This window comes from Sturnus vulgaris, chromosome 9 (assembly GCF_052056855.1).
Source record: "Sturnus vulgaris isolate bStuVul1 chromosome 9, bStuVul1.hap1, whole genome shotgun sequence".
NCBI lineage: Eukaryota > Metazoa > Chordata > Aves > Passeriformes > Sturnidae > Sturnus > Sturnus vulgaris.
In genome coordinates, this window is record NC_142251.1 from 13667214 (window position 1) to 13690659 (window position 23446).

General features: G+C 37.7%; 1 protein-coding gene across 26 annotated transcripts in view; it reads left to right on the plus strand.

Moving 5' to 3' along the window:
* Positions 1-23446, plus strand: part of ADGRL2 (adhesion G protein-coupled receptor L2) — a 384989-nt gene that overhangs the window by 303547 nt on the left and 57996 nt on the right. For all 26 annotated transcript variants that reach the window (XM_088169882.1, XM_088169887.1, XM_088169883.1 and 23 more), the window contains one exon: positions 10243-10456. In XM_088169882.1, coding sequence (XP_088026008.1) covers positions 10243-10456 — 214 coding nt within the window. The remainder of the gene's footprint in view (positions 1-10242; positions 10457-23446) is intronic.

Sequence of the window (23446 nt, forward strand, 5' to 3'; positions counted from 1 at the left end):
ACATTACTGAATCCCAGTAAGGATTTGGAGGTCAAATTCAGCAGTGGCAGAGATAGAGAAGGCACTGCAGCAGTACTATGGCATTGTATAAGTTGCAGAGAGTAGTTTAATTAAATGCAGCTCACTTTGCTGTACTGCAGATTTACTAAAGTCACTGTTTGGACCAAAAGAACTTCTATTTGCTTACTGAGTAGAATAGATAGGATATGCAGCTTTAGTGCCTTCCAGGGAGTCTAAAGCCTCTGTTATAAATGACTATGTCAGGATGCCTAATTTAAATAGTTACCCTAACACCTGCTCATTCCTGCCGCCTTTGGGCACCCCTAACCTTCTCCTTCCCTCCTTGGCATCCCCAGCAGATTAACAACTCCCTCCTCAATTACGCTGCCATAATGGCCACTTTGATCATGCTCTGAGCTCGATATGAAAATTATCTTGATTAAGAGCACTCAGGGCTGCAGGAAGCAGCAGCAGTGCAGGCAGGTGGGCGAGCGGAGGGGCCCTGGGATGCAGGGATGGGGACAGCTCTGGCAGCTGGGTGCTCCCCCCGAGCCTGCAGCGAGCTCTGGAGCTCTGTGCCTGGCAGGAGCCCACTGCCTGTTTGTACACCTAAATAATGCAGCAGGAGAACACGGGGCTTTCGGTAGGAAAGCCTCCGTTTAGGTGGTGTGGAAAAAAGTGGAGCAATCAGATCTTCTATACTTCACAGCTGTCTCCTGAGATACTTGCTTTAAATATGTGGGGAAAGAGTTTTTCAAAAGAAAACTCTGACCTGGGACAGTGAAGCACCATGCAGATTAATTATTGTGGAAATTACCTTCCACATCTGTAGTAATGGTGCAGAGCTTCTATCTTGCTGGTTTTGAGTTTATGTTTGAGCAGTTTATATTTGATATATTGTTTTCCTGGGTGTGGTGCAGAGCTTTCCTAGCCCTTGCCTTCATTATGGGTTATATTAAGATCAATGCAGAGCTTTGGAAACACAGTCTTTCAACTATTAGATATGTGCTTTTAAATTGAAGTAATCAGCAAATGCAAAGTTTCCCTTTTTGTGTTGTGCTACAGTGTCTGTTCATCCCTCTTGTTATTTTCTAATATAAATAGTATCAAATATGGAGCTCTTACAGAATTAGGGGAAATTGCTTCGTTTCTGTCTTAGTACTCAGAGATTTCAGGGATCCTGATTTTTCATTTATTTTGTTTGAACCTCCATTAGCTGGTTCTCTAAAAGCTGAGAGCATTCTTGCCATACACATTGTGATGGATGGTGAAGAAGACAAAAATTCCAGGACTGAAAACCAGAATTCAAACTCAGAAGCCCTGAATTTGAGTTCATGTGGAATTTAATTATCCCGTCCCTTTATCTTCCTTGTCTTTCATGTTTGCAATGAGGCATATGATACGCAGTTCCTTTACAGGTGATTAACGGCAGTTTGACAGGGTGGAAAAGGTGCCTGATTTTTATTTACTCTGGGAATGGTACCTGTGTTGCCATTCTTACGCCCTGCTGCCCAGGGAGCATGTCAGAACTGCATATATTCCTTAGGAGTTTTTTAATTACCTCGTCATTTACAAAAAAAGGAAATAGTTTTCCTTTCTTCATGCAATTTATTATTCAGAGGATGCTCTTAAGTATGTATGTAGAATTATTTCATGATTCACAGAATGTGCCAGAACCTTAAGTATATTGTAAAAACTGTATGGTACATCCCTCTCCTCTCTATAATAGTCTTTCAAAAATCACTAATATTTCATAGAAGGTAAGGTCAGGAAGAAAGTCTTTCACTCTGACAGGTATTTTCCAAGATTACATGCTACTCTTGTCTCATATCTATTTATGGCAGCATTTAAAGTGATGGCACATTTACCATAAAGTACATTCATCACATGGCTCTTCTTGTTTTCAAAAGGTATGACTGTATATTTTGGTTTCATCTGCAGGATCGCTGCTTTTATGTTTCCAAGGGTTCTACTTTCTACCCCTGAGTTCTCTGAAATGTTTCTGAAGCTATACTTATGAGAAGGGGTTGCTGTGCTATTTGCATGCTCATAAGCACTCTTTAAACAGCTTGCCATCATTAAAATTAACCACAAAACTTCTCCACTCTAAGTTATACTGTGACAATTGACTCCACCCCATCATTTTACTGAAACAAAAGGAAGTATATGAACTCTTATATTGTTTCTTGATTCAATCTGTAATGTATATATAATTCTGTTTGTAAACAAGAGAATGCCCCGTTTTAAGTTTGCAGTTGTGATCTCAAATATTGCCATGTGGTAGCAATTGTACAATAATTAAATCTATGATTTTTTAGCGTTAGGGCTGTATTTGGTATTTTAAACTTTGGCAGTTGTAGAATAATGTGATTAAATGTTCTGCTTTCTTACACAGGTTAGGGTATAGCCTGCTAAGAAGGTGCTGGACACAGGACACTAAGGGTTATTATTAGCACCCAGCATGTCACCTGCTGGGATGATCTGGCTTTCACCAATGCACATATTCCCGAGGAAATGATACATCTCTGCATGGCTTCTATCAGCCTCTGAGGTGACAAGGCTTTGGGTTTCTTAACGATGGGAATAAAGTACTTCTTTTGTCAGCTGGCCACTCTGAATACTGATGATGGAAATTCCCCTTTCTTCCTCTTCCTTTGCCTCTCCTTAACACATGGTTTCCAATCAAAAAATGATTGTGATAACTGGAAATATAAATTGTTGTCAAGATACACTTCTATAGAAAATAGAAGAATATTTATTTTTATTCTGCTACCAGTATCCTGTGCAGAGGAAATAATTCAACGGGAAATCCTGTTGACACAACATTTCTGACACATCAGCCTTTGTGTGTCTTACCTCCCTTTTTAAGAGGTTGTTTCTGATTCAGAAGCTTCTCCTTCCTGACAGGTGCTGTGCTCAGAGTTCACAATAGGTAAACTGGAGATAACCTTCAGGAGGCTGGGTTTGCAAAGACCATGGGACTTACTTTCCTTGAGAAATTTTGGAGATGCAATGTATCTAATGGCAAGAAAGAAAAGGGTAGAGTGCTTTTTTTGTGAGCTGGCAGAGGATCAAGTGTGTATGATGTGAAGGAAAAAAGGAAGGAGATTCTTGCAGCCTGAGAACAGACATCTGGCTGGCAAAAGAAAAGAAATATCATTGACAGATGAATGCTGTTTTAAACTGGGATAATTTTAGATGAAGAGGGCAAAGTTTTGCTCTCATGCATACAGCTCCACTGAAAGGGATGGGAAAGGTGAATGCATATGAGAAAATGTGGTGCTAAGTGAGAACTGAAGAACACGTATTTTTATATTAGATATTTAGACTTTCATGTTTGATCACATGGTTTCCATCTGCCATATGTAGGCATTGCTAAAATGCTGCCAGGAACCAGGCTCTGGTTTGGTGACTTTCATTAAAGGAATTAGTGGTTTCTCTCCAGTTTCAGTGTGGCTGGATTCAAAGTGCAGAAGCCCATTTTCACAGTTTAGCATTAATTAGCACTCTAATGGCAGCCTCGGCAGGCAGGTGAAGGATTAAATGGGCATGAAGACCAAACTGCCTCTTTTCCCGTAGAGGAGATTCCTTCAAAACAGGGTGGAGACGTCATGGGCTGATGTGGGGATGTGTGCAAGGCTGTGTCTGGCTGCTCCTGTTCCAGGTGACTGAAGGACTGTGGTCTGCAGGTGTGGCAGTGTAGCACTCATCCCTGTCCTCCTGTGTGTTAAAGTGCACACACACTCCCCACACACACCCAAACCCTAACAAAAATACAAACAAAAAAATAACCCTTTAATTCTGCTGACTCAGAGAGACACATTCTGGCCCTTCTGAATGAGGGGTGAGAGCTGTTTAGGAGAATTGAAATGAGATCCCTGCCAGCAGTACACAGGAAGGATCGACGCTGTCGGATTAAAAGGCTGAGGTGCTGCTGCTTACTTTAGGTTTTGCTGAATCATTTAACAAGGTGTAGAAAGTAGGTAAGCCTTGACTCTTTTTTTTGCTGAAGAGAGCCTCACAGGGTTATATTTGAGAATTGCATGGAGGCTGAAAACATAGAAGGAAAACTGTAATAAGTTTCAGTGAACCTGGAAGGCAGGACCCATCCTGATGTGAGTCAGAGGGTGTAACTCTGGCTTCTTTCCTGAATTTCATTAAGCAGACATACGTACTTTATGTTTATGTATACTGAATATTAAGTATATAATTACAGAAAATTACATGCTGTTTTAATTTTGCTGCTCACACTGAATCTTGAAAAACATCAAAACTAGTCAAAGATTTTTAAAATTTTAATTTTTTAAAAGGCTAAATCATGTTCAAATAAAATGTAAAAAAATACTGTAAAAAACTTCCACTAGTTACTTAATATTTCTAAAAGCTTTTATTGATAAGAATTCATATTTCCATTTTGTAAGACACAGGCTTCCAGCTTTTAGTTATGTAATTGAAATATGAAATGTTTGAGAAGCAGAATTCTAGAAACCAGAGTTAAGAATCTCCCCTCATAGCTCATTTATTGAGTGAAGAAGTTGCCTGGCTTCAGCGTAATTTGAATGATCAGGTCTGTTCCTTAGGACTCTGTGCCTCTTTGTTAAAGTTCAAATAAGGAGATACTTTCATGTACCTAGTTTTGAGATAATCCCATTTTTATGAATGAGTTTAAAAAAATGAGGGAGATGTCTCTTACTAGAGAACCGTTTTCCTTTACTAAAAAAATCCCTTTTCTCCCAATGTCCATTTCATTCAGCATCTAAATTGACAAGAAGGAGTATATACGTAAAATGGTAGAGAATCCAGCTGTAGGACGATATTTTTGAAAAGATCACTTCCTGCGTGATTTGACCCCGGCTGAACAGAGTGGTTTAGTGTGGGGCTGCAGCACAGGCTGGCTGTGCACGGCTGCTGGCTTTCCCTGAAACAGGAGCTGAGTGCTGTGAACTCCAGACCTCTGTGCGCCGTCAGAAGCTCTGACTGTGCCAATGTAATCTTTTAATAGACATGCTTGCCAGAATGACTTTTTCCTTCAAAGGTAGAATGAGAAAGCACAGTTGTCATTTAAATTGCCTCTCTCTTTTGTAGTAGTTGGTAGCGTTCTGTTGATCAGGATTGGATAATTTAAAAGCTGTTTAACAAAATAACATGCTTGTCTGTGTGAAATATATACAGTGCTGAGAGACGGGGAGAAAAGTCTCCCTTGACAGAGTTCATGGGATTCTTTAGAAACTGCAGGATGCTGAGACTTGTCTGAGGTATTACAAAAGCTTTGAGGCGCCCATGTTGAGCATTTGCATGATTTTCAGATGGCGCAGTGTGTTCAGCTGTCTTCGTGCACCCTCCCGTGTGTGCATCAATGCACTTCAGTGGAGAGGGAGAGGATCCTCAGCACAGTTTTCATTGGGCGTTGCATTTGTTAAACATATATTATTGAAATGCTGCCCAGGACACATCACTTCATCTTGTGTAGAACTTAAATCACTATGTTGCATGATATGGTAAAATAAAAGAGATTGTGAAAGAGACAACTGTAAACATTCTGTTTGAAAAGATGTGCTCTTTTCAAAAGACCTTTCTGTTACAGCCAAATAACACAAGAAGCAATATTTCCTTGCCCACAGAGACATATATATCTATTTCTGCAGAGATTTGTTTTGGATTCTCAGTTCTTCCAGTATCTTCATTCTTTGAAATAATTTTATAGTTCCATGTTGACTTTCTCTGTGCTTTAAGTTTTAATCAAAGGCTCCTTGCTTCTGATTTCGAGTACTGATGTTACCCTGTTTGCATTCCACTGTTTGTCCTCTGTATTCAGTGAACATTCAAATGTGGTGGTGCCTTTTTGCTTTTATCTACCAAGCTTAGCACACTCTCTTATTACTGAGAGCTCAAAAAGATGGTATGCTAGTGGGCTTTGACAAATTTAGGTTATCTTTGTAAAGACAAATAGTTTCTCTGAAGGAACCAAGACAGTGGACTGGTAAATAAAGCTTTGCAAGCTTAAATTAAATTTTTTTTAGCCAATTTTGAATTTACCACATTTCTGAAACATGATTCTGAGCTACAGTTCTTTCACAGGACTTGTACTTTTCATTTCATAGACTTTTACTTGTACTTTCATAGACTTGTACTTTTAATTTCAAGGTATCAGAGGAGAGATTTTGGTTGTGATTTTTCCTTTCAGTTTGTCTTTCTATATGGGTTGATCAATAAAGCATTAAAGAATGTATATTGCCACTAAACATCCCTTCTACCTTTTCTTCTTAGAAATGTGATTTCACAGAAGCAGTTTATTTGCTCCTTTCAATAAAGAGCCTGCACTCAACTAATTTGTGAGCAGATAAAATGTGCAGGAAACATATGTTTGCCAGGAAGCTTTTCTATAATCAAAACGGTCAGCAGGACAGAAACATTTTTTTTTTCTCATTCGATGTTAATCTTCTTCCCTTAAAAATTAAAATTGGGATACAACACTGATTAATATACACAATCATGAGTGAATCAGAGACAGCACATGTTGCATTAGGTAATAGACGCTTATTTGAGTTAATGTTTAGGTTGTGCTGGAAGTCCCAGCCCAGGCACCAGAAAGGTCTTGGCAATGGGGAGCATTTTGGGCGGCAGACAGCAGGAGTGGTGTCATCCAGGGCACAGTTTGCCTTGAAGCAATTAGAAGGAAGAGGAGGAATGTTGATTTCAGCTGCCAGAGGACAGCCAAACAAAATAGGTTTGTTCGAGGAACGGTGAGGCAAGCAGCAGGTTTAGTACAGATTGGTTAAGAAAATACAGTATTGGGAATACTCATGCGGAATTGCACTGGAGATACAAAGTTAGTGGTGACAACAGTAATTATTGACAGAGCCAGATACTTACGACTAAAAAACTCTGGATGATGCTGAAGCATTCAGATGCCGGTTGTTCACACTTCCATCCCGTGGCAGTGTGGCAGTGCATCTGTTTATCGGGAATTATCTGCTGAATGTAAATGAATTTCAGTCCTAAGTCATTGCACCTGTTGCCAAGAGGTATTTATTCCAATCACTTGCCTAAAGCACAGGGAGTTATTGCTTGACGTTTTATAGCTCAAAAAAAAAAAAAAAAAAAAGCTGTAGTTTCAAAATCATTTGTTCAGAGAGGAGAAAATGGAGCAAAACAGTTCATTTTACCCTAAGCACTGCTATTTGGCAGTATTCACATTTGCACGGCACAAAGCTGCAATATTGATTTTTCGCTTACAGGGCCTCCCACAAGTTCTTTCTTCGATTGTCAGGATTGCAAGATGGATTGAATTACACTTTGCTTGTTGATACACTTATTTTTTCTTTGGTGATAGGAAAAAATTACAAATAAAGCTTCAGCATAAAGATCATAGCAGCTCTGCTAGTGGACTTTGAATTTATTTATTTTATTTAGTTAAAATTCTTTCTGTACCACAGAGATTCCTTAGACCAGCATTCTCACCCCACACACACTGCGTTGTTTTGCTTTTTGCTTGCTTCTCTTGCAGTGTAACCTCTACATTGCAATCTCAGATGTGTTCTCTGTTGCCTGCGAGGTGATCTAACCTTGCTCTAATATTTTTAATGTTTGTCCTAATACAGAACTTCTTGCAGATGCCTGCAGGGGGAAAACTGCAGGATAAAACACATTCATAGTCATTATAGCAGTGTTGCTATATGATGAAGTAAGATTTGCAGGCTGCTGATTTCTCTGTAGCAAAACTGCATAGATCTTGTGCTTGAATTCAGAGTATTTCCTAGCAGAAGGGGAGCCTGTGCTGCAGGATCCACAGTAAGGGTCAGTGCTGGTTTGTCAGCCCTGGCCCCATAACTATCCTGAGCTGATGAAGCCACTGACACCTCAGCAGCTGTAACCCATGCCTCTTCCCTCCTGCCCTGGTGCAAACACCTCTTTGGACAGCTGTAGATGCTGTTCCCCTTCTTGCTGAAATTCAAAAAGTTTGGGAGGGGTGGACTCCCCCAGGCAGGCCATGGTGGTGCTGCAGGCCATGGAATTCCTGCTGAGTGCAGGAGATACAGGCAGCACTGCTGCTAGCTAGAGGGATGATCTTCCTGGGGATGGCATTAGATTTGACAGAAGTAGTAGGATATAGGAATGGCAGTGACTAGCAGCATTATATTTGGTCCCACCATGGCTGTTATAATGGTAATTAATCAAAGGAGTTGCTGTATTCATGTGTGCTGGTGACTCTGCATGTACTCTTTCCTGTACCCATTTCATGCCCTCACTGAGTTGTGACTTCTGTCTTCATTGTATTAATTTGCTGCATGGGAGGAACATGCAGGATATTAATGTGATGGATTAGTGTTCTAGCTCTTTCCAGCTTTCAGCCCATGACACCTCAGCTAGCCTGTAATAATAGTGTTTGTTATTGCTCATGGTATCTGCATATAAACTGAGGAGACATGAATCTGAGATGGAACTTGATGCTTTCCACAGCACTGTAGCTCCTTCCCTTATTAACAAATACTGCAACATACTGGCAGAGTAACAGTACTGGTTTCCTGTAGGATATGGTTCTACAAAATAAAAAGGCAGAGCTGGTCACTGGGCTCTGGCCAGCTGTTCTCCTTGTGGCTGGGTAAGTTCATGCCCAGTCAAAGGCCTGGTCCTCTGGGACCTCAACAGTTGCCTGCAGTAGAGGAAGGCTACCAGCCCCTGGCCTAAATTCATCACACAAGTTGTACCAAAGCTGATGCTGGTGCAAGGGGAAGGCAGGGATGTGCAGGTAGAGGAGTGGTGGATGGGAAGATGGGCTCTGGCTGCCAGGGATCCACATCCTTATACCTGCGTGATCATTATAAAAAACTTTTGCTGTCTTAACAGATAATAATCTGCACATAATAGGAGTTTTAATCTACAGAATTCAATGCAGAAAGTGATAGCACCTGATTCATGGGAAAATTTACTATCGGGGGTTATCTCAAATTGTTCTTGATTTTTTTAAGTACTTGCTTCCTTGCTTCTTCCAACGCATCATACTTTTTAAGAAAACTTTATTTTCTTCTCTTTCAAAAAACCACAGAGCTCCAACTTTCCATACTTAGCAGCTGTTTCTCTTTGTTGTCACAACTGGTCTCCAGCAGACTGTACAGAAATATTAATGGCCTTGTATTCACTGTATTATGAAGGCATTTTTAAAAACCAGGAATCCTTCTGAAAATTTAGGATTTACTATTTTAAAGAAATAGGTTTTTTTTATAGTGCCATATTACCCAACTTGTCTTCCAAAAGTCACACAATTTTTAAGAAACAGAAATACTGTTTAATAATAATCCATCAGTAACTGTGAACAAGAAACTAGTATGTAGATAGTTTTATTCTGATGTAATATATTCTTTTGCATTAAGAAATGTCTCTAGAAGACTAAACATCTGGATGAATAGCTGAACCTTGTTTTGTTTCTAAAGTATTTTATACAGCTTCATCGGAGAAGTTACTTATTTTTAGGAATTCTATTAAGCAGAAAAAAAAAACATGTTAAAAATTGAAGTTCTGTGAAACATATCATTTTTGTGAGAGATGAGGGGATTTTATGCAGTACACATCTGTGATTTGTGGTACTGATAATTTCTGTATTTGTTTCAAAATCCTGTCTATATGTAGTCAAATTTATGTAAAAGACACAGTAAGGAGCACTGGAGCTCAACTAGGTGAAGTGTCAGCATATATATTGGATCATGTCCATGCTGAGGTCATAAAATAGCTAAGCAAAAGTAACCAGCTCTTCCTGGAGAAAGGGAGACACAAAGTAAAAAAGACTAATAAAGTTGGAGCTATGGCTTTAGGCTTTTTTGTGGTTGTATTGTTTTCTTTTTTAAAATCACTTCTGTAAATCCTGCCTGCTCTGCCGCTTCCCGCTTCCAGACACAGCCTGTCTGACTGTGCCCAAGGAGTGGAGACAGTAGCAGAGAGAAAAGAGGTGGAAACTGGAATGTGCAGTGTAGCCATGCAGACAGGCACCACTGTCTGCCCTGCCCAGGATTAGAGGCAGTGAAAAGCAATTTCCTCTTTTCCCAGATTAGGGACACAGCAGCCATGGTGTAGGGATGTGACAGTTCCATGAAAGATGCCTCACTTAACATGGTACCAGGTCAAACTGTGTAGAGGTGCACTTCCTTTAGCACATGAGAGTTAGTGCTTATGTGGCAGAAAAAGAATAGTCCAATTCATTAGATCCTTTAGGCTCAACCCCATTTTGTCCTTGTTTTTTTTTTCAAGGTTTCAGCCGAGCAGCACTACCATTTGGTTTGGTGAGGAGGGAGCTCTCCTGCGAAGGCTACTCCATCGACCTGCGGTGTCCAGGCAGCGATGTTATCATGATAGAAAGTGCCAACTATGGACGGACAGACGACAAGATCTGTGATGCTGACCCTTTCCAGATGGAGAACACAGAATGCTTCCTTCCAGACGCCTACAAAATTATGACACAAAGGTAAAAATATACATATCACGGTGAGGAGTAAAGAGGAAAAATGCCTGCATTAATACAGAGAGAGGTATATACTGAAAGAATGCTGAGTTGTAATTGCCACTTTGCTATTTGGGTAGTATTGTTTCTATCTAATAATATTAAAAGAAAATAAAAGCTACCAGTTGCAATTAGAGGGTTTGGGGTTTTTTAGTTCTGTAAACAAACATTAAAACACAGAAAGATAATTTCAAGGAGAATGAAACAATTCAGTTATTTGGAGATTCCCTATCTCCTTGTCTTTCAGGGAGTCAAACAGTCCTGAGAATGTTTCCAAATGGCTGCTGTATTTTTCGGTAAATGCAGTAAATCTCTGCCGTAGTTCCTAATAGTAGTTCTCTCCAATGGAAAATGTCAGAATGATTACATGCCAGGATGATTATATGTCATTATACATGTGTGTATATACGTGAGCATGTGAGCATACACGTGCATATCAGCACAAGCTAGTGACAGCACTTGACATTCAGAGAAGAAAGAAGAACCAACCAAGAATCATAAAATCATTTAAGTTGAAAAAGGCTTTTAAGACCATTGAATCCAACCATTAGCCTGGTGCTGCCAATTCCACCTCTAAATCATGTCCCCAGCTGTCAATAAAAGTATTTTTATTACAAAAGGTGCATGAGAGGTCACATTCACAGAAAGTCCTGTGCTAAAGGCCATGTGCAGGCAGCAGTCACCTACTACTGACAGTTGTGGCAATGTCAGCACATGTCAGTCACTAGCATTGCTACTGGCTTAAACTAAAGTCCTGGATGGGTTCAGGATGGTTGGAAGTTTTCCTCCCAGTGTCGTTTTCCTAGGGTGAGGAATCTAAACCAAAAGGGGGTGGGAATAACCTGGAAGCTTTCTGGTGCATGTACACAGATGTGTCAAATGAAATATTCAAGTTGTGCTGCCTTCTCTGCTCCATTTCCTCTGTTCTGTTTGAACATGGTAATGCTTAGTAACATAGTCACCTCTTAAAAATAGTCTTCCATTTTGATTTACTAACTCACTTGAGCTGTCATGAGTGAGACTTACAATTTTTTACCATTTTTATGTAAATATGCACATGTTTTCTACTTATGTAGTCAAATATTTAGGCTGGATCTCAGACTTCCATTTCAAATGCTGGAGGTAAATTGAGGATATCAGGTCTTTTATTTCTTGCTCTGTGTTGAACCTGTGGCTTGTTTTGAGATCAGTAAGGGAAAGGCTCCATCACTACACCATTAAAAAGGTAATAAAACTTCTTTAAATCATGTTTGAATTATCTTCTTGTGGTTCTAGTTCATAGTTGTTAATTAGATCAAGCCAGATTTCCACCGAGACTGCAGCAGCAGTGTCATCATCCTCTAATCTGTCAACTCCCTTTGAAACCACCTTCAATTGCTTTTGTAAATGTAGTGCTGCTCTGTAGACTTCCTTGTTGTGTAAAATGCATGTTGTGTTTTGATCAAAGTCTTCCTTATGTTCACTGCAAATATACAGATTAGGGTAGTCAGAGACAAATATAGAGGCACAATCTTGCTTGAAGTGACATCAGACTGTTACTGAAAAGCTGAAATTTCAATCTTTCCCTTTCAGTTAATCAACTGTAAAAATAGGATAGCAAAGTGTATTTTTTGAACTTCCTCCATCTTCTACTCTTATGCTTTGTTCAACATTAAAATAAAGTTGTGCTCACATGTAGGACATTGGTTCAGATTATCTATGCTCAAAGAGTTTTAATTTTGTTCTTTTTTTTGTTTGAACAAATGGCAAAGATCATTTGACACTTTACTTTCTATTTTTGTCTGACATTTATAGCAATTTGGAAGTTTGCTTTCATAGTTTTCTTTCTTTGATCCTGTCATTAAGTAGAAAAGATGTCTCTTGTCTTGCTTAATCTTTTCCAAAATTGCTCAATTTGTGCTACATTGCAAGCATAGAAGAATGTTGCAAATTTCTTATGAAATATTAAATGTTCTTATATCTCATTTATTTATAACTGCATCAGTGATTGTAATTTTTTGTTGTCTCAGGCAAATTATTGTTTGGTACTCAGCACGTCCTTGATCTGATATATAAAAGTAACACATCAGCTGTATTTTGATGGCAGCGATTATATAGAAAATCTAACCTGAAGGACTATCAGGTTCATTGGTTTTCCTTTTTATTTAATCGGTTAGAAGTTTCGATGACAGTGAAATCTTTTCTTCTCAACCTTTAGAAATAAGCAGCAATAGCTTCTATATTTCTACTTAAATCTTGCAGTGTTTACTTTTAAGGACCTGTTTTTATCACTTCAGTCAATCGTGTTACCACTGCATTTGACCACTCAATTCAGTTTAGAGGTACAGTTAAATGTAGTTCCACAGCAATTATTAAGTACTCATTATTCATTTGCAACATTAATCCTCAGCTTTTGCACAGCAACTACATTTACTGCAATTACAAGGTGAAAACACTAGCTTAATGAGATCAATACTGTGAAATCTGAAGACTGAAAAATAAGATGAGGTTTCCAGTTTAACACAAAGCCATGTAATCACGTGCCCTGCTCCCCTTCCAGAGAATTTGAGATAGTAGTGCACAGACCTTGCCAGTGTCCACTGATGCATCAGCTCCTCTTTCTCAGAATGAGCTGCAACTTAATCGTTTCTACCTCACCCTATTCTTTCTTTTCAGCAGTACTCAAAAGATTTTTAACCTAATGCGTTCCTAGGAAGCCTGACTAGAACACTAATGACTTCATTGCTTTGCTTTTACCTTTGTAAAGTAGTTATTAAATTTTTAGTCCCTGATTGAAATTACATCCCAATTATTCCAGAATAAAGTCTTTCAGATGTATTTAGATTCTATGTAAACTTCAGACTGGCATGGTTGAAATTAAAGCTTTGAAGAAAGAGACTAGACCTTTAGAAAATCTTCTCCTCTTTCACACTTCTCTGATAATTAACCCCAGCGTTTGCATACCATCAAGTTTGAGAGATTCTACCACATGCTGCAGTTCAGTACAGAAATAAGCTAATTTCTGGAATATTTGGTGAGCAAGTAGCATAAGTGAGTGGCAGAGGACCCATGTTTCAGGCACGTTTGAGTTCTTAAAATAGTCAGACTCCTCTGTGCTGTGCCGTCCTTTAGCAGGGACAAATCTCCTCTTTTCCTTTTCATTTAAAAAGAAATTAAATGAACAGGGAAGCAGGAGATGCAAAGCAGCCTGAGGAAATTGCTCTAGTTGCTTGCTCATAAAGTGCCTTTGTGTGGCTGTAGCAGAAACTCATATGAAACTTTGAAGTTGATAAGGCTAATACTGCTCTTTATAGGCATGGTAGAGATTTTAAAATTAACAGCCTAAAATTTATTTATGACCTTGCATTATCCAGTTGTATGGCAAGCAGGTAGATCTTGTGAGTTCTGTTCAAACCACCTGGATGTTTATGAACATTTTCTGTCTCCAGTGTCTCCTGGGGTCTGGACCATAGGATTTTGTTAGAACAAGCACTAAGCCTTACCTAGGTACCACATAGAGTTTGAGGGTCTGTTTTATTAGCTTAAAAGAATAAAAGATGTTTAAGAGATATTTCTAAACATGTAGTTAAAATATATTTCAAATCAAAGGTTTCTTATGTATGTAATTTTATAGTGGAATAATAAGATGCTAGGATGGATTCTTGCGTGCTGGGACCATTCTTTTTGAATTACAATGAGGGGTTGTTTAGTAGGAATATTTTTTCCTAGTCCTAATTTTTTTTGTTTAGGAGATATTCAGGGTTATTTGTTGTCACGATTGGATAACAATTTTTGTGATTCCAGGACAGTGAAATTAGTGGTGGTTTTTTTGTTGTTTTGTTTTGGTCTTTTTTAATTGGCTGTGTATTTAAATATGTACTTGTATGGTGTGGCAGATAAGAATTTGTAATAATATCATTTTAAATCTTGGTAACTTTTGATAAACCCCATATTTTAAAAAATGATGAGTCTGTTCCAATCTGTACACCTTATTTTTTAAGCAACTGTAATTATAAATATTGTTGGTGGGACTAGTAGAAAATTAGTATTTTGTATTTAAAGAAAATGAAGCCTATTCGCTCAGAATCTATGGAATCATTGACATAGATGCAAAATTCAAACATTTACTTTTAACAACCATATTAATGTTAAGTTCAGAAAGAAAACACTGTTTCCCTTGTAATACAGGCTAAAAGATCTTGATTTTTTAAATAGGACCTGTATGTTCTCTGATCTTCTATTGAGGGTATTGTTATAAACACTGAAAGGAAGAAAATCCAAAATGTTTAAACTTCTTTTGCAGACCATATAAACATCTACATTAAAAGAAAGTAGTCTAACAGTTGGGATATTCCGTTTATTTTGGATATGATTTTTCATCTGCAACAGAAAGCCAATTACATCAGTCTGCACTGAAATAGCCTTTAAATTCTATTTTCACCTACAATTTATACAGTAACTGTGGCTTTTGTGAACTTTGCATTTTTAGTAAGCATATTTAATTAGTATCATTTTGCTTTCTAAATATGCACAAACAAGGCAAACCTCATTTTCCATAGGTAAGCTTAAACATACAAATATATCAGGTATAATAGATGCCTTTTAAAACATTGCAGAAGAAAAGTAAAAGTATTGAAAGAGGAATAAATCCTCTTCAGCAGTGTTTGTTTTTTCTGTTGCATCTATGCTGTCCTATCTATAGCACAAGCAACACCTGTACCTTCAATTACCATGTCCATCATGACTTCAGTGACGAGTTCACGCCTGGGTTTTTGTTACCATGAACTTTTCTCACATGGCAATGTCCTTAACCTGTTATGTCCATCATCTCTGTGAGACAGCTGCACTTCAGCAGAGAGTTTTCAGAATGTAAGCAACATGCCCCTGCCCCACTGAGTGACCAAGGGAAAGCTGAAGGAAGCAGCATATCCATTCCTTCTCCCAGGACTTATTTTTTCTTGATCTCTCCCATGGGAAATTGGAAGATTGGAGTTGTTAATTCTTTTCCATCTATTCACACGTCTAAGAAATAGGTAATTTTGAAAAATCCTATATATAAATGAGTGAGACATTTTTGAAATAAAACAAAATTAGTTCTATTCCAAAGAAGACTCATCTCTCAAGCCCTCTTTCTTGTTCCTGCTTGTCAGGTCTGCAGAGAAAGCACTGTCACACCGTATTAGTGTCCTTTCAAATGAAAACAAATTTGGTCTGTTCCGTAATGTGAGTGGATAAAGCAAATCTTCCCCTGGACTCCAGGCTTGGGTGGACACTGGGAAAAATCTATAACCGATGAATCTCATTCATCATAGCAAAAAGGGGTAGTCAAAAGGAAACTTGGCACGGGGTGCTTTGCTCGTAGAATGCAGAACCTGCTGCGGGTCACTGCAGACCTGAATTCCAGCCTGTGCAAGGCTTCCAATGAGAAGCATTTCTGAGCCTCTTTGAAAAACAGTTCCTTCAGACAGAGCCCAGGGTTGATTCCGTGTTTAAGCTGCAGCACACTTCAGACTGGAATTTCTTGGTATGACTGACAGCCTTTTTCACAGACTGGATTTTATCCTTTGTCATTTGGAGCTGCCTGTAATTGAGGTAATGGCACACTGCACTTCGGGGGTCTGCCAGGCTTAGGCAAGGGCTCTGCTCATCCTTGCTGCTGTCCTTGCTTTTCCCCTTGCTTTTCCTTCTGCAGCCAAAGGTTGCCTCTCTTTGCTAAAGATACTATCAGCTGAAAAGTGTTTTCACCTTGCCTTTTTCTGCTTTCTGCATGTCTTTCCTTTTTATGCAAGAGAAGTCCCAGTGCTGATGACAGGGTAGCACAGGCTGTTGTGGATCGGGTACGTTCCTGGAATTTGCACACATGGGAAGTTCTGTCATACTGATGCTGATCTCACGAGCGAGGACCTTTTGCTTTGGCATGCCAGTGCTTTCTGTTCCAGCTTGCTTACAACTGCTTCACAAAACGTTTACCATACAACATTATCAACATTAGATGTCTTTTTCATAAGCACCCTTCTAAAATGAAGACTTCTATTAATCTGAAATAGAACCTAGTATAGCAGTCAACCCTGTGACTATTTTGATGCAGCAGAAGCTTAAAATGCTCTTTATTGTGAAGCTAAGCTTTTGACAATACCGAGCCGTGGCCAGATTTGTGGTTTGCTTTCTATGTGTTAGTCACAAGACTTAGTTATGATTTAAATAGAGAGAAAAAAGCAGAAATACGTGTAGACTGTTTTCATGAGCAAGGCATAATCACAGAAACTAGAAAGTTCCTGAAACACATCGCAGTCTTTGGCATTATTACAGCAGAAAACAGTAATACCCGTGACTGAAAAGAAGCTTTTCTGGCATTGTGTATTTTTACCATCATTAATTCTTCATATGAGAGTAGTTGGTCTAGTTTTACTCATTAAAAACAGGGGTTTTATTAATGGGGTTGTTCTATCATGGCATTACTTAGTAAATTAAATACAAATCCTCATATTACGAGGCTCTTACCAGTCAGCTGAGGGGAAATAGCTGTCAGTGGTACTTGATCATCATTTTGCAGTGTGTTCTATTTTAATTTCCTGCAGAAGAAATTTTACTACACACGTGCAAACACATAACACACAGGCACGTGGCTGTAGGCATGACATTGGACAGGCTATAAAAGAAAAAACAAAAGAATAATCCATACTGTCTAATTACATTTAAAATTTAGATTTAGTTTACTTCAAAAAATATGGGATTCATTATTTTACTAGGGCGTAGCTTGATATTCTATTTAGTGTTTTCATATCTTATATTCAAGTAGTTTTCTTCCTTTATTATTGGCAAAACCACAATTAAATTCTTCTTTAGTCAGCGTATCTCTTATCTGACAGGATCATATATACACACTCATCAGTCTTTCTTTGCTATTCATGGGGTGAAAATAAATCTAACTAACTATACCTATATATGCATATACCTATACTATATATGCATAAAATTTTAAGTATTATATGCTGTTGCTTGTGTATTTGAGCATCATAAAAAATATATACTTCAGCCTGTGATTTTCTTGTGGTTTTTTTCTTCTGCTTGCTGAAATGGTCTTTATTAGGTGTGCACACTGTTTAGCCCAGTTAATCACGTACTATATGTTTTGGGTATGTAATTACCTCTCTTAGTAATTTGCTGATTTTTTGAGAACTTGACTGAGACAACATTGCTTAACCTTCAGCACTTTCAGTTGAATTTTGTGTCGTCTTGAATGAGTTTGCATGAATTTTACATGGTTTTCATATTTCTAGTCTAGCCAGTATAAGTTCCTGGTTCAGTTGCAGTCAGAACTTTATTATTAAAAAGCTCTGATTTACTTATATATTGCTGCACCAAATTTAGTTCATATAGAATAATAATATAAGAGTTGAAGCCTATTAATTCCTCCCACCCCAATAAAACCTCTATAATACTTAGCCAAAACATCTACATTATCTGATAAGTTGATTTAGGACTTTATACATGTGTTCATACAGCCATTTATCTCAACCCTTTCTGAGGAGACCTTTATTAAGCTGTGATGACTGCTGAATATGAAATGTAACCAAGATTATTTTTTTATTCAAATATAATTTAAATATTCATCAAAGAGGAGTTATGCTTGAAACTGACAGAGACTATTAACATCAAAAAATATAATTAACTGCACTGGGTATCATGAAGCAGAGTTAGCCAAATAGCCGAGAGGTCTAATTGCTCTAGAGTCTGAGAAGCAATAGTTTTATTTTATACTGTTGCTGTGGAATTAATAGTGATGTGGTTTCCTATGTGAGGCAATTAAAAGCTGCCTGTTAAGGTTCATTGCACTATAGGAAATCTGTTGAATATCACTTAGTAAACAGAACTGACATGGAAAAGGTACATGAAGATGGGCAGAGCAGGGTATAGATCATAAATTAGGACAGATTAATATGAATTAAATATATGTAAGTAAATTATGAGTACTTTCTAATGTTAAAAGTCAGCAGTAGCCATGAAAGTGAAAAGTTTTCATTAGTAACACAAAGGAAATAGAATTTAAAGATTATTACAGTGAAGATGTTTAATTCAGAGGAAAGAAATAGAAGAGTAACGTGGGTTTAAAAATTAAAAACTACAGAGTAGTATAGAAATTAGCAGATCTCATATTCTGTAAATTTCCTTCTGCCACAGGATAATCTCCTACTTACATTAAAAAGGACCTTCTGACCTTTGTGGCTCAATTAAGCTTTTAGTTGTATTCAACAAGAAAAATCTTCTTTATTGAGTCCCATAGATTCTGTCTGTGCCCAGGGTATACATTCTAAAACGGAGTGGCCATATTTGTGGTATTTTGACATTAATGAGGTTGCTGAAATGGAAGAGTTTAAGGATCAAAGATACAAGCAATGGTGGTATTTTACAGCATTTCTTTTTTTTCCTCTCTAATAATAAAATTGCAATTTAATTGCTTAATAAATGGGCCATGATTACTGAAAGACATAGATAATTTCCCTCTTTCCATTTTATCTTCTCCATATTGCAGAACAATAATTAGCAAAAATACTACTGCCACGAATGAAAGAAGTGTTTATTTTTTTTCCTGCATGTAATAACTGTGAATGAAAGGAGTTTGTATGTGTGTCCTTTAGTCTAGTACGATACTCAGCCTCTATGGTTTCTAAGAAGCAATCTGAATAACTAACGCCATACTGGTAAAATAAAATCACACAAAGAATTCAACTAGAATTCCTGCTTTATATAAAGATTGGCTGCCTGTTTCATACATTATTTAGCAGACTTACCCTGTTTATATCAGTGACATAAGAGTGCGTGCTACTTTCTCAGAAGAGCGCTGTCTTTGCCGCTTCACAGCACAGTGCCTTGTACTCCCAGGCTTGCACATGGTGTTAGCAGATATTTAAAGCACTTCAGCTTAACATTTTATAGGTCATGATGAACTGAGCCTATAAAACAAGTTACTGCAATGAAGTTAATGCAGTCTTAAGAGTTTTACATAGACCGAATACTCAATACTCAGGATATTTTTAGCCCACTGTAGACGTATCAATGGGAAGGAATGGTTCTTACCACAAGGAATTTTTTTCCATGTCAAACCTGATCTACAATATACTTGCAATACAGAAGCTTTACTACAAAATTACTACTGAAAGCCTTTTTTTTTCAGGTTTACTGAGTAATACAGTAACTATAGAAACCTTTGAATTTCAAATTGTTCTACTACACACAGATACATATACACACATACACTTGCAAAACAGAAAAAAAAGATAAAAAATGAGGCAGAAAAATCATTTCATTGTGCAAGCTGCTCTGACCAAAGTCATGCACTTGACCACCTTGGAGGGAGACGTCTTATTCCTTCTCAGTGACACCAATCTGTACAATGTTTCATCTGGCAAGATGTATTTTTGCTGTTGTAGGTACAAAGGCATCTATATGCCTTTCTTAGTAGTAATCTGTGATCTTAAACCTTACTGTTCATTGCTTCTCAGATACTTTGCTTCTTGTGATATATAGCCATATAATAAATATAATATATATAATATTATATATAATATCATATATAAGATAATATCTATTATATATTATATATATAATATTATATATTATATATAATATATATTATATTTCCAATATAATTTGGAAATGTATTTAATACACACCTTTTTGCAGTACTGTAAAATTGTTTTGCCATAACTCAAGAGTTTGTGCTCTATTAAATACTTTCGTTTGGGCTGCATTGTAAGTGTAGCAATAACGTGACAGTTCTGAACCCATAATCTTGCCCTGTTTACTGAATTTATTACAGACATTGAGTTCAACTGTACTGTTGCACTCATGAAACTGTAGGTGTTTTCTCATCTAGGATGTAGCAGCAGTGATATTACTTTCAGTATATTATTCTGGTGCCAGCATCACTGGTGGGTATGAAAAATATAATTTACTTTGTGTATTTAGCTTTCTTGGATAATTTTGCTGCCTTTGTGACAGCAAAAGAACACCTCCTGTAGTCACATTTAAAACAGGAGCACTTTGGGTAATGTACTGTAGATGGAACACATATGAGTTAGAGCTCACTTATCATGAATGCCATCAGCAGTGCCTTGTTGCTTTCTTATCAGCCACTTCCTGCTGTCAGCCCAGTGCTTATTTCAATAGTAAAGGATTTGCATCAAATGTAACACAGTATTATGTATGGCTAACATGCGGTTTTTAATTGTACAGGCACATGAGACTCCTTCAGTGGGTGACAGTTTCATAAAAGGATTAGAACATGAATAATTTTGACACAATTAAAGATTATCTGTGTGTTGACAAAGTGAAGCCAGTGAATTTTCTGATGTATGTTTTACAGTGGTGAATCTGCTTGGCTTGTGTAAAAACCAGCTGCAGAATAGACAGGATTTTTGCAGATGTGGGAACAAGCAAACCAAAGCAGTCCCCTAAACTTCATTGGACTGAAAATTGGAAGTTCCAGGAACCGGAGAGTGCACAGTTCAAATCTGTAACTTAATCCCTTAAATGCAGATTGCAAAGAAAAAGTGGGATTGTGCTTTCCAAGTTAGAACAGCATATTTTTGCAGGAAAAGTCCTATACCTGGAAGCCCTGCAAGCTTTCCAGATGATAATTAGATCCAGACATCACTGTGGGTAATGAATAACAGTGCTTTTGTGACAGGCATTCCTCTCAGAAGAAAAGAAAGTACTTGTAGTGAGGACTCTCAGACACATTTTAATAGCAAATGACACCACTGTTACAGAGTTGATTAAAGATCTACCAAGGGACAGCACTTCTGGAAAAAAATCAGCAGATGAAATGAGAAAAGTTGTAATTTTATTATTAGTTATCAGTTAAATACGTGTAACTTTAAGGTCATGAAATCTGCAGTAAAAATTATGAGAAAAAGGACTGTACCTTCTTGCTAGCAGATTGCACTTTTATAAATCTCTTAAAATAACCAAATTGTCTTTTGCCTCTTGCTCAGCATTTTGCTCTGAGTTCTATTGAGCTGTATAAATGAGTCATTCTGCAGCCCTATGGAGTTGGTGGATATGCAGCAGTGGGCACATGGCCTCTGTTGATGAAAATGATAACCCAAAAAGGGGATATTCCCCGAGGCAAGTTTACAAAAAAACAATTTATTCTTTTTCACCCTGTAAAACTCATCTTACATGCAGGATCTCTTGCATTATTACAAACTCTAATCCTCTGAGTGGGTAATTAACGGACCAGAAAAGCCATTTGTGGAAAGAAAGAGCCATAAGGGTGAAAAATATTTCTCTGCTGAATGATCTTTAAGGAGTAAATAATTACAAGAGTGAGAGGTTTGGGATGACCAATCTAAATCTGAACATAATTAGGATGAACACAGTTTGAAAATCGAAGCAGTTGGCATGTGCAACAATTCTCATTTCAGAAGACTAATTAAATATTTAAAAGCCCAAAACCTCTCACTATTCACAGAAAAATAACCTGCCACAAAAGGGTCTGTAACTTTGCAGATAATTAGGGAGGGTTATAGGGGGAAAAAAATCACGGATCGGCTCCAAGGTTCTGCAAGGTCACATCTTATTATGGTGTATCTTTTATATGGTCTGATAACAAGATCTTGCTAATTTAATCTAAGTAGGGCATCCCATAGCGATTTCCCATTTCCCTTGTTAAAAATATGATCATTTTTCCATATGCTGACTGCAATAGGTGAACATTTTTATAAATAATTTCTCCTAAATGATACAGGCTATAATATTTTTAATTATTCAAGGTGAATGCATGTGTTAAAGTTGAGTTAGAGTTGTGGCCACTGCATGCCTCATGTGAAGTTGTCCTCAGCCTGCCTGTTGCACAGGGAAACCAAAGGACTCTATGGAATCTGGTTGTCCCAGTGGCCAATTCTGTAAATTACTAAATCTTAATTTCCTGTTAGAGGCAAAGTAGTTTTTTTGTTGAATAAGCGTTTCTGTAAGCAGAAGAGATGTGTTAAACTCAGGAGACCCACAGAGAATCGAGCTGAATTTGCATTGCACAGACCTGGAGGTCTGGTGGAAGTGTGAGCATTGAATGTGTACGAAGGCTTCTGTTTCAAAAGTTGCATTAACAAACCATACCTGTCATCTAAAATACCTTATTTTAGTAATTAAAGTGGGTGATTGTTAAATATGTATTTCAGATCTCTGCAAATTAATATGAAGGATAAGGCTACATGTTTTCAATATTCAATATTCAAAATTTCAAGTTACTCATTTAATAGTGACTCAGAAGCTATCTTAAGTTGCATAACTTTTAACTACATTATGAATCTGCTGCATGCCAAGCCATGGATAAAAAAGATCAACTGTGCTGCAAAAAAAAGGAATTCTAAAGGGTTTTTACTCCTATCCTATACTCTCTGCCAGGTAGTCTCTTCTCCTGCAAGTCTGTTGCAGTGTGATTCCTAAGGATCAGATACCGTACTTCAGGATTTTTCTCTTGGATTTTCTACAGCTCTGCTGTAGCACTGTGCCTCTGAAATAAATGCCCCTTCGTAAAGCTCTGGGTTTATTTAAAGCCCCACGTTTCTCCCCTGGAACCTGCTCAACAGACGAGGCATGGTGCTGCACTCGTGCTCATTCGGTGTGAATAATCTGTGCAAATTGCTCAGATACCGCGATGCTGCACTACTAAAGTTTTCATTAGTAAGTAAGCATAGCTGCAGGCTATTTATTTTGTCTAAATGGTGAAACATTTAATTGGATCTTTTGAACTTATTACTTTTCAGCAGTGTGTATCTGCTTGGCTTAGTTGGTGTTCTAAGAGGTACACTGCCTGTAATCCTGTGCTGCAGCTTGCTTGCAAATATGCATGCACGTAAATAATATGACAATTATTATTATTATGAAAATTACTGTATTTCCATTTCTCATTCGTCAGGTGGGGTTGCATTAGAAACATTTTCTCTAAAGAGCAGTTTTCTTCTTCATACT